This window comes from Anopheles coustani, chromosome 2 (genome assembly GCF_943734705.1).
Source record: "Anopheles coustani chromosome 2, idAnoCousDA_361_x.2, whole genome shotgun sequence".
Classification (NCBI taxonomy): Eukaryota; Metazoa; Arthropoda; class Insecta; order Diptera; family Culicidae; genus Anopheles; species Anopheles coustani.
Window position 1 is genome coordinate 15,900,971 of NC_071289.1, and position 12,071 is coordinate 15,913,041.

Sequence of the window (12,071 nt, forward strand, 5' to 3'; positions counted from 1 at the left end):
AAACCATTTATTTTATTCACCACCCAAATAAACTTCTTACTACATTTGTTCAATAACTATCATAGAAATGAAGAATATAATAAATAAAATAATAAAACCCATGCTTGAAACCGATATTTAAGCAGAAATATGAGAAAAAAATACTTCGATGAAACAGCAATGAATGACTTTCAAAAACAGCAATGAATATGATTGCGTATGATTGAACTGAACATAAAAAGTAAATGGGCAAAATGGAGGCAAAGTCATGCCCTTCTAGTTGCAATTTTACACGTTCAAAAACTGTTCTTGCTTACTTTAGCGACACTAAATTTTCTTTTGTCAACATTAGAACAATGTTCGGAGTCTGGTGGAAATGAAAGATTGTGCAATTATTTAACTCCCGAATATGATCTCAAACATACTCAAGAGTTTAGTGTCAAACAAAATGTATAGGACGTGAATGTATTTTAGGCTGGTTTTTGTAACTGCTTATTAAAAAAAAGATAATTACATACGATAAAAAAAAAACTAGCCATTGGTATATTCTAGATTCGGTCGAGATATTTTGCACACATTACATTCCGAGCAGAACACTCGTTGCGGTAGGAGTAACGATGGTTGGATTAGGTGAGCAGGCTTGGCGCACCGACATCTCCCACGTGTCCAGCAGATGGGACAGTGTGAAAAATCCGGGCAGCTTGCAGATGCGTGCCATAAACGATTTCTGCACCAGTATGAGGAACGGCGTGCCGTTGTAGTCCTGGTCGATCAGCGAGCAGGTCGGGGCGGTGTACGGATAGTCCTCGGGGATGGTGACCGCCACCGGTGGGACGCACGGTAGGTTCATATCGTCCAGCTTGATCATGAGCTTGATCGTTTTGGTGCCATTGATGGCGCACTGGTCGAGCGACACCTTGAACTTTTGATCCAATCGAGCAATTTCCACTTGCAGTATGTGTGGAATCTCCTGTGTGCTACTGCTAGTGCCACCACTCGCGCCCGTATTACCGCTGCCACCCATGCCTCCCGTTCCACCAGTTGTCCCAGTGCCAGTGGAAGATCCGCCTCCTGGCGCTACAGTCGCTCCGGACGACGTATCGTCCTGCGGCAGCCTTGGTTGCTTTGCCGGTGGTGGAAGATTTTTAATGTCCGGCCCGTACAACGCTTCCAGACAGGGCCGGAAGGTTCGTTGGAGCGTAAGGTTTCCGTTGGCGCTCTGCAGCGTGCTAGAGATGGCTTCGACCAGCGGATTGTTGGTCGGTGTCTCCCGGATCGAACCGAGCTGGCTGGTCAGGGCCGCTTCGCACTTGTGCAGTGTTTCGAGTGGAATGCGCACACTCGGATTGCTGAGAATCTCCAGCAGACGCTTCATCTTCGCTATCTTATCGATGTCATCGTTTTCCATCTTCGCTATCATGCGCTTCAGTGGCTCGATGTACTTGGTCAGCGAGCGATACTTCTCCCGGTAAAGTTGCTCGTCCTGTGGATTCAGCGGGCTCTGCACGGCTCCTCCCGGCTGCCCGGGCGTGTTCAGAGAAGCCCCGGGGGACTGACCGATCGAGCGCTGCGGTACGCTTCCCATCCCACCGACCGGGTTGGGCGAAGGAATAAGTGCCGGTGACGGGATCATCTGCTGTCCCGGATGCGACGGTGGTCCGTGCACTCCGGGGCCCGCCGGCGACGGTACGGTGGGTGATGGTGACTGGCGCAGGAAATTATTCGGCGTCACACTCCGAACTGCGCCACCACCTCCCGGGTACACGTTTCCACCCGGCATCATATCGGGCGGTTTACGAACCATCGGATTACCGCCCATTCCAACGAACCCACCCTGCTGGCCACCACCTCCGCCAGCGCTACCCAACATTTGGCCCTGGCCGGGACCAGCCACTCCACCACCACCGCCACCCGGTCCCATGGGATTCATCTGGTTTGGTCCACCGACGGCGTTAGGCCCCATGACTGCGGCCTGTTGTTGCAATGCTTGCTGCATGGGAACGCCACCGGGACCTCCCGGGCCACCAATCGGACCTCCGATTGCACCGACCGGCCCTCCGCCCCCTCCTTGGGCCATCGCGTTCATCAGAACCTGTTGCTGCTGTTGCTGATGCAGTTGCTGGGGATGCTGAGCGTGTTGCATTTGCTGGTGTTGCTGTTGGGCGAGCTGTTGCGGATGTTGTGGATGCTGCTGAGGGAGTTGCTGATGTTGCTGATGCTGCTGTTGCTGATGCTGCTGATGTTGCTGCTGTTGCTGCTGCTGCTGTTGCTGCTGCTGCTGCTGTTGCTGTTGAAGCTGCTGATGTTGTTGATGCTGCTGATGCTGCATCTGTTGCTGTAGTTGTGGAGTATGCTGTTGTTGCTGCTGTTGTTGTTGCTGCAACTGTTGTTGGTGCTGTTGAAGCTGCTGTTGCTGAGGATGTTGTTGCAGATGCTGCTGTAGCTGCTGATGCTGCTGCTGTTGATGTTGCTGGTGTTGCTGCTGCTGCTGCTGCTGCTGCACTTGTTGCGCTTGCTGCTGTTGTTGCTGTTGGACAACTACCTGTCCCATACCAGGTCCAGGGCCTCCATGGCCAACACCACCTTGCACTCCAGCATTCAGCTGACTCATCTGTCCAGGGCCAAGTCCCATTTGCACCTGATTTGGGTTAACTACTTGTGGCATTCCCTGCTGTTGTTGCTGCTGCTGCTGTTGCTGTTGCTGTTGCTGTTGCTGCTGTTGCTGCTGCTGCTGCTGCTGCTGCTGCTGTTGCTGCTGCTGTTGCTGCTGGCGCTGAAGGATCTGATTTGGACCCATTCCCATAGCTTGAGCGTTCATGCCACTGTTCGCACCTACCATAGGACCCATCTGATTTCCCGGATTGAGACCTCCCCCGACTACCGCACCCATCTGTTGTCCTCCCATGGTGTTTTGATTTTGTAGTTGTGCCTGGATTTGACCCATCACCATCGGGTTCATCTGATTAGGGCCCCCAGGGCCGACCGCCATCTGTTGAACCGGACCGCCCTGTCCCTGAGCCATCACTCCTTGCTGCTGCTGCTGTTGCTGCTGCTGAGACATGCCTCCCTGTTGCTGTTGCTGTTGCTGCATTTGCATCGCATTCAGTTGAGCCATTTGCTGCTGCTGCTGCTGCTGTTGAGGGCCCATTCCGACCATTTTGCCACCGCTCATGCCACCGGGTCCCATGTTGACACCCATCTGGCCAGGCATGCCGCCAACCATTCCAGCACCGGGTCCTGGACCTTGCATTTGATTGGGTCCCATCATGCCTACCATCTGGCCACCGGGCCCCGGGCCCATACCGACCCTATTACCCTGCATTCCTGCCGCACCCCCCATGCCACCCATTTGCATCTGTGGTCGCAAAGAGTGCAACAGGGTCGATGAATTCCCGGGACCCATTTGGCCACCCATCGGTCCTCCGGGCCCCATTTGACCCATCATCTGAGGACGGGTCCCTTGCGATGCCAGGTTTTGTAGCGCGTTTATAGGGTCCGGCATACCTCCTCCCTGCTGGCTTGTACCACCACCACCTTCTTGCTGCGCCTGTTGCTGAGCTGCGGCGGCTGCATTTTGTTGATTTTTATGTTTCGTATCTAGGAAAAGGTGATTTTAAAAACTCATCACATTGAAAACACACAACATCAAAACTCTGCGATGAACAAGACGGCACTTACTCATCTCCCGGACATGCAGAATCAGTCGGGCCACGAACCCGAGGTACTCGTCCTTATTACGAGCCTTGTGAAATACATGATTTTCCATTTCAATCCCATTTTTCGACGACGTCATACCAGTTTGTTGTATGGCCTCGTTACTGGAATAAAAACGAATACAAAATCGAGTGCCCCAATGGAACACCGGGAAACTTAGTAACATTTGGTGTGTCACGCATTCCACTGTGGCAGCCTTCCACTTCCTAGCAGCGCTTACATTTTATTGACGACACTTTGCCGAAAGTTACTCGTTTTCCATGAGTTATCTTCCGCCATTTCGAGAGGATAGTACGTTTTTCCAATTAGATAGCAATTTTCTCGAAGTTATCACGATAATATAACACACAAGTAAAAGATTGTCGGCTAGGCACAGCACAGGCTCTGAACCAATCTGACAGATTGGTTTTATTCAATAAAACTGCAGCGCGACAACAAGCTTCGACAACCTTGGTCACAGCTTGAAATAATGACTGAAATAGCCAAATTGTTAATAACTTTTTAGTTCCTTGACCAATTTCGGCAACAGACACCTCAAATGAAAGGTCTTGTGAAGGCAAACAACTTGGTACAACAAAGATTCCACCTCGAATTGAGGTTTACGAAATAAACATTTGAATGGAATGTGGGTACAGATAGCTTGGCAGGTAATTTCTGCTGAAATAACAAATTTGTTAATAACTTCATGATTGCTTAACCGATTGGTACCATGTTACCCCTCAAATAAAAAGTCTTTTGAAGACACACAGCTTGTGATACAAAAGATCTTTCTGTCTTTTCTAGTTTTTGAGTAAACTAATTGAGTGGGAAAGAGACAGCACTCTACCGGGAACAAGGTGATTAAACTTCGATTACAAAAAAGCCAAAGTCTGCCTATTTGATTTGATAACTACCCGGTTGACAGAAATTGACATTGTTGCTGGTACTATGTAGTTCCAGCAAGAGTCCCAGCAATCTGCCATGGAAAAACTTGCTGGTACTACATGACAGCTGCAAAAAATTTGAATTTTTGTCAACCGGGTATTGATTCTTTCAACCGATTTTCACGGTTGACCCCTTAAATGAAAAGTCTTTTCAAGACGCGCATTTGTGTTGAAGGTAGATGTTACCGTACTTTCTTATTTTCGATACTGAAATACAACAATCTCTCGAAACTAAATCAATAAAATATTAACACCCATCACTAGCGACAACCCGGTGCAAAACATGAAGCAATTGCATTTGACAAGCAGTTTGTTTACAGTTCGCAAATGCTTCTCACAACATTGGCGTTCTAAACTAGCGTCGGAAACGTTGTGCAAAATCTTTTGATTTTACAATGAATCCCGCCATGAAGGTACGTATTAAACCAGGACGGCAACAACAGAATATCCTAATTTGTTTATATACGTTTTGCGTAGGTAGGAGAAATTTTCACCGCTGCTGGTGCGGCATTCAACAGCCTAGGCGAACTAACCATGCAATTGCATCCTTCGTCGGACTCAACAACCGGGTAGGCATTGTTACTATAAACGAAACATACGATAGTGTTGCATTTGCCGCTCTGATTGATAATATCCGTTTTTCGTTTCCTTACTTACACAAGGAGCAAATGGACAGATGAAGAAATAGACATGCTCCGTACCGCAGTTACACGATTCAGTGAAGATCTGAACAAAATCAGTCAGCACATCAAGGGCCGGACGGTGTAAGTGTCTCTTACATTATAGATTACGCTTGATTCTGTTTCTTCATCTGTTCCAGCAAACAAACAAATTCGCTTTTATTGTCACAGTTATCCAGTATTATCACAAATGCGCTTCTCTTTGGTAGATCCCAGATTCGGCACGCCCTCAAGAAGAAAGCATTTGACGATGCGAGTTTGCCATTGATACAGCATGTGCCATCGACCGCTGTTCCGGTGCATTTGGTCCAGCCACAACAGCAGGTACAACAGCAGCAGCAGCAGCAGATAATAGTCACCACTTCGCAGGTAGCGCATTACGAAGCGACAGCACCACCATCCACAGTGATTGCCGACCCGATGGTACTAGATTCAGTGATCAAAGAGGAGAACACCGACACTGGCGGTCTGCTTTGTCAGCCGGCGGACATTTCGATGACGCTCAACCGGCTCAACACGCAGGAACACGAGGCAGACGTGGAAGGCATTGCTGCGAGCGAGATGAAGCTGGAATTCGAGCCTGGTACCGAGGAGGTAACCGGGTGAAACGAGGAAGACTACTACTACAGCGAACCGAAGGACTAACGCCGGGCCGGCCTAGGCAGGTACTGATATGTCGGTGGTTGTGTATTTTTCGGCAAATGGCCAATGTAACATCTCATGCAATAGCGCCATTACTATTACTAACCCACTGGGGCAAATTTATATTTAGGTTCCTAAGAAAGGCCTGGCGCGCGAAACGGACAAAGCGAGTGACTCTAACTTATTTCAGTGGATACAGATGCCTGTGGCATCATATGTAGGTTGTGTACTGTAGTCCTCACACGAAACGATATCAATCCCATGTACTACTTGTATGTATGTTTCGTGCATCTCAAGACAACTCTCCTAAACTGCGGGAAATATAGCAATAAAATATAGTGTACAAAGCATGGGGCAGTTCAAATTAATTAAAATCGTAACCGAAGAAATTAATTGTGTAATAGGTGTAAGAACGTACAGTTCATTCTACTTAATTGTTGAAATCCTAATCTGTAACTGCTTTTTCAGTTTTTAAAATAATTAATAGCCTTTCCGGAAGAACATTTCTGTTCAAAAGATGCCCTACTTGATCGTTGGTAGGGTGATGTAAATGTTACCTTACTGGTTGCTATCCTACCCATGCACAGCTGATGCAATGATAAATTGGAGTTGCGCAGAACATCAAGTTTTTATGATCTCGCTTTATCCTTTCGTTCTCCATGATTAACAATTGTTTCGTCTGGTTAAATGGATCATGGTAACCTCTCCCTTTCTGTGGAATCATTTTCAAGAACAAATATTTGACCACCGTGCGATGACGGGGTACTTTCCGCTCCCCAGTGTAACATTGAAAATCCCCACAGTGAATGTCCCTGTTGTTGTTGTTAAGATAAAAAAAACATCGTCCAAGCTTTCGAATCCACCGCCAACACACCCCAGGAACGGCGCAAATACTGCGCTTCTACCGACTTTCGACCGGGTAAACAAACGTAATGGTCGGCGAAAGAGACGCGGAAAAATCCGACCACTTCATCGGCACCCCTGGAACAGTCTGCCCGAAGGAGTATGGAAGCGTGGCTGAAAGGGCGGACGGAAGCACACCGTTTTTAAAAACAACGAACCGGCTAGAACCGGTTCCGGCGGTTGTGTTGGAGACGAGCCGTTTATTTTTGCTCGCCCCTCTGTGTGCTATCGGACCCGATCGCAGATGGATCGAGGCGGTTGTTTTGGTAAAAATTTCGCACCGCCAAGCCGCCACTGGGGGAGGAAAGGGAATTGCGGATGTGGTTAAATCGCGCGCACTCTAGCGTACGTGCGTGTGTATGTAAGGGGGGTGGCGCGAGCGTCGACCGAACCGGATCGTGCCGGTTTCGCGGCTCGCCATTATGTAGATCACCGCGCACCATCCCCCACCGAGCGCGATGATGGGTGGGGAGTGTTTTGGAACCGGTTTTACATGGCGAACGCCGCGCAGCCTACTCTACGCTACCTGTTTTTAACCGTGTGTCCCCCCCCCCGTGTTGGTTGGCGTTGTCTAGCGGAAGTGTCACCGTAGTAGGTGTCGGTTTCTTGCTCTCGCTCACTCTTTCTCCATCCATTGTGCGCTCGTGTCGCCTTGGAGCATGCAGACCCGCGCGCAAACGTTGATGGCGGCACGTCGTCCCCGCACACGAACACCCGGCGGAGAACACGCGGAGAAGTCGGTCTCCGTGGACAAGGTCTTTGCGTCGAAGGTCGACAACGCGTACTCGGTATTACCACTTTGTCACGATGGGTTCGCGACGTTTGTTCGAACGACGGAAATTGATAAATTTTTTCCTATCGGGAAAGGCTCTCTAGTGAAGGTAAAAATAACATGTGGGAATTTTTAAGCAGCATAAATAACACAACCAACTTACAAGAGTGATAACATAATTTAAGACCACAAATTATCAATACTCCGCAACAAAGATCTCTCAAATTGGTTCCCACAGAGGGGTGGGGGTTTCACTTGCCAACGCCCATCAACATCCCCCACAAGGGCGGCCAACGGCAAGATGCTGTTAAAAATAAACTGCTCTCTCCATTGCAATTCGTGCTTATCACACCCTCAACTACGCAACAAATGCACAACCGTGTCGGTCGATTCCATTTTACACTGTTGAAAAGGAAATCTCTCCAGCGGTTCAGATCAGCTAAGCGCAAGCAAGTTGTATAGTATCGCTCAACTGCTTAATTTTGCACCATACATAAAGCCGGAAAGCGGATAATATTTAATTTAAAAAATAAATTTAAAAGCCGCGTTGTATTTATACTCGGTTCAACTACTAGTAGCATTGTTTATTTATCGGAAGCAATGTTTCTTGCATGGACAAGATTTTTTTTCAATTTGTTCATCATTTCACACCGATGATATACGATCATATTTAATATTCATATTTATCTTTACTTGCTTCCTTTCATGTATCATTTTACAGAAACAGTGGCTAGAAGAAATAGAATTACAAAAAAGTAGTAAGAATTATGTTCGAATTCTATAAACGTGCCCAAATGAGTATAAGGGTGCGTGGTCCGCTGGAACTATTTGTGTTCATACACGTGCACCATGTTCCATCATCCTATCATCCGTCAACCCAAAAGCGTTGCAACCTTGACGAATTTAAGACGCCTGGGAGCTTCTTTGGGACTGATAAGATAGGCTTCCCGGGGAAGATCTGAACCCAATGCTAGCGTCCCAAATTTCGGTCGGTTATCAGAGTTTGTTCGGGCGGTTGTTGGCTGATACAGATTTTTCGCACGAGACGCCCAGCCTAAACCAGTTGCCAGTGGCAGGCGGTTAGGGTCACTAGTTCCGGGAAACGAGCAAACCTCCGAATCGGTTCCACGCTGGGGTATACAAGCCCGATGTCCTTCTCTTGGTGCGGCCAATGGACTCGCGAAAAGTCACTCGCGGTTATCAGCACGAGGTGCGGCCGTTTCTAGGTCGTTCACGTTCACCTAAACACGGGCCACGGCCCAGGTTGGCATAACACGCCAAAGAAGAAGTGGCGCGGTCCAGCGTGAAGAGAGAAAAAAACCGGTAGGCCCACTTATAAGCATCCACTCAGCCTGGCTCTCGGCTATCGCTAGAGAAGAAAGATAAGACACTGGTGTGCCCCACAACTTGGCCCCTTCACAACAAAATCGTCTCCCCCGTCTTTCGGTGATGATGACAGCATGACCCGGTGCATTGTGCGATGAAGGTTATGTTCCACCACCCCATGTGGGCGTGAGCGGCCACCGCTGGGCACTGATCCAGACTGGGAGGGAGCAAGTGGAATGACCACGCACAAGGTAGCACCACAGACTAACCACCAAATCGTGAAGACACATCTTTCCACGCTTCTTCCGGTCCCGAGGCGGACGCGAGCGAAGTTGCGAACCGAAGCGCGAAACGGAAAAAAGTCCTTGAGCCGGCTACTTGCCATTGCGGCCGGTCGTCGATCTTCGCCATCGGTTCGCACTGTCACCGCTCTTTCTTTCTTTGTTTCCCCCGCTCGCACTCGGAACCACCTTTCCTCATGGGAGGAAAAGAAGTTCAGTCAGTCAGTCAGTCACTCGGTCGCTGAACGTCATCAGGGGGTGGGAGCAGTTCGTATTATTAAACCCTACTTTAACTTCCGAGGTCTGCACTCTATATCCTGCCAGGCCAGAGGATGCGGGCACCAACCCAAGCTACCATCCGGGCATGAACTGGGCATGATGTCCTTCAAAGCGAACGTATCCTTCGGGTACGGGACGTTCACCCGTTCGCAAAACTTTGTTCCCCATCTGGAAAGGGGCACGGAAAGCATGCAGTGAGCTCACATAAGCACGTGGCATTGAGACGTGTGCCCAACGAATCGGGAAGCAAATCGCACGTAACACACATTTTCAGATTCGATATCAGCCGGCGGGCCAATGTGTGTCAGCTTATCGGTGGTATCTATTTTTGGGACAATGGGCAATGTTTTACCTTGATGTGCATCTTTTATCTTTTTCGACGGCTAGCGTATGTTTGTAACTTCCAAATTTAATCAAACCCCAATATGAGTCAATGTATCTTCAGGCTACTAGCATCATATACAGCCTAGGACAAAGCAATTCTACTTCTCAATTTACACACATTATATTTTATAGTATTAAACATAATTATAGAAAATACTTACGAGTATATCTCTCACAACCTCATGCCATACCTCATGGCTCTTTTTATGAAATTGACTTCGTGTGATCGATTTACGATTTGTATGACGACCTTTTAGATTCATATTTTGCCAGAAAAACATGGCGGGCCTGGAAGGCCTATATTGAAATGAAAAACAACAAGATAAGCATTCAACCCTGTTCAATTTCGGACAACATAGGATCATATCACATCGTTTGTAGTCCTGTTGGTCCAGATTGGAAAATGTAGGAGGAATTATTAAGACAATCTAGCGTTGATTAATTCAGAGTCAGTTTCTAATAGATAATCACTATTGTCCCGACCATGGATAATTTAGAAGAATATCGAAATCGTTTTAATGTTTTCAAAAAACTGTCGCGGCATGAGCTGAAAGCGTGCGATCAAGTAGGCATCGATTTAGAAATTCGATAAGTATGCTTCTATAGTAGCAAAACTACTACACTGTTCGGATATTCTACTCGACATGTTATGAGTTATTAAATGCCACCGACATCACCGCATATTAATTGAAGATTAGTAAGAAAAAAAATTGAGGTGGAACTGACCCACTGGGATGCAATCATTACGAACATCTGGAGAGCTATCTTATGTGCCAAAATACGCGGTCCCAATCCAACATGCCGGAACCTACAGTGTCTATTGTGGTTGTTCGACAGTAGTATCTCCTCGCATAAGGGGTCAAGTCCAAAAGTCGATCCCAGCATTGCTCCCGCGCGTAGTACACAATTCGGTAGTAACGGGCGTGTTATCAGTGCCTTCTAGCCCCAGTAGGGGGGAAGTTCAGCGGACTTCACCATCGGTACCATCCTGGTTCCAATCGAGAGAGTGATCACGCTCCGAGAACGTGCCCCAAGCGTGATCGCCAAGGATTTTCACCCTTGGCGTAGCGATAGTCTCGTTTGCGGTTATGAACCAGACCGGAGAGCTTGTGCAGGGATGGCGGCGAACACTTTCCTTTCCTACCGTCGCTATTGTTCCTGTGATCATCCCATTGATCGTCTCGTGCCAGAACCGTGGCGGTTCTCGTACAATCCCCACAATCGCTCAGCCAAGGGAAGGGCGGTACTAGCCGGATATTCCCGGGTATTCCATCACTCCCGCTTGAGATGACCTCCATGATGGTTGCCATTACGAGAGATAGAGTGAGAGATGAGTTGGTCGGGGCCATCGAAGGAATGTGAACTGCGCGCCTATAGCAGGGCTATAGGGGGTTGCTCTGAGACTCCCTGTGAGTGTTGTTTGTTTGTTTACTGATCGCAGTCAGGATGATGTTCCCCCGCCTTCGCCAAGTTCCTTCGAGCCGGATTAAAATCTGCGAACCGGCTAAACGGTTTGAAGGTACTACGTTCCTCCTTCCTGCTCCCTTTGATTCCCCTGGTCCACAACCATCGGACTGAGGGACACATTGTGCGGTGCCTTAGTACGCCCTTATCAGTGCCGGGTATTGCGCTGCTGCTGCACGGGTACGGTTTTGCACCCTGGGGAGGTTGTCTGCGCTACTATCATCGGTTCAGTTGTTGGTGAACTGACCTCCTGAACTCTGTTTCATGCCGCCCGGTGGCCCAGCGATACTTTCCCACGCGTCCACCTAGTGGCGAGCTTGGGGGCTATGGTGTGGCTCATCCTACCTCCGTCTCCTTCTGGACATTCGTTATATAGTCATTCGGGGTTGTTTAGCGGCAGGCTCTGGACCATTATGGCGATAATCACCAGATGATGGGTGGACCCGGGTAGACCTAGAATCGCTGAATTGCCGGCCCATTGACGTCATTCGCCGCACCGGGGTAGATCACCACCCCGGGGGATGGTTGATCGATGTTGTTGTTGTTCTCCGGGCGGTCCATGCCTAACGCTGGAAGCTATTTTCATTGCCCCCATAAGTCAGCTAGAAGCTGCACGGCTGATTGCAGTTACGACTGGTTTGGTTGAAACACCATGCCAAGTCCGGATGGTGGCATCTTTGTTAACTCACATTGGGGGTGCTTATCAGTGCACTCCTCGGCGCTC

General features: G+C 48.6%; 2 protein-coding genes across 5 annotated transcripts in view; one reads left to right on the top strand and one right to left on the bottom strand.

Annotated features, from left to right (window-relative positions):
* Nucleotides 1–6,288, top strand: part of LOC131266758 (chromatin complexes subunit BAP18) — a 51,501-nt gene extending 45,213 nt beyond the window's left edge. Inside the window, exons 2-6 of one of the 3 annotated variants that reach the window (XR_009178375.1) lie at nt 4,976–5,029; nt 5,094–5,185; nt 5,279–5,380; nt 5,506–5,961; nt 6,069–6,288. Coding sequence is in view for 2 of the 3 variants with exons in the window: in XM_058269382.1 (XP_058125365.1) it covers nt 5,012–5,029; nt 5,094–5,185; nt 5,279–5,380; nt 5,506–5,902 (609 nt within the window). In the remaining variant the exon portion in view is untranslated. Of the gene's footprint in view, nt 1–4,975; nt 5,030–5,093; nt 5,186–5,278; nt 5,381–5,505 lie in introns of all 3 variants that reach the window. The other 2 variants (XM_058269382.1, XM_058269383.1) reach the window with 2 other exon arrangements.
* LOC131266742 (mediator of RNA polymerase II transcription subunit 15) lies at nt 26–4,011 on the bottom strand. 2 transcript variants are annotated; one of them, XM_058269362.1, is made up of 4 exons: nt 3,914–4,011; nt 3,658–3,797; nt 1,074–3,576; nt 26–974 (listed from the first exon to the last, which is right to left on the bottom strand). In XM_058269362.1, exons 1-4 carry the CDS (start codon nt 3,970–3,972, stop codon nt 557–559), a joined length of 3,120 nt encoding a protein of 1,039 aa, XP_058125345.1. In that variant the 5' UTR covers nt 3,973–4,011; the 3' UTR covers nt 26–556. The 2 variants fall into 2 exon arrangements, with proteins under 2 accessions (XP_058125345.1, XP_058125344.1); XM_058269361.1 differs by having other exon boundaries at nt 26–3,576.
* Nucleotides 6,289–12,071: the final 5,783 nt, after the last annotated feature.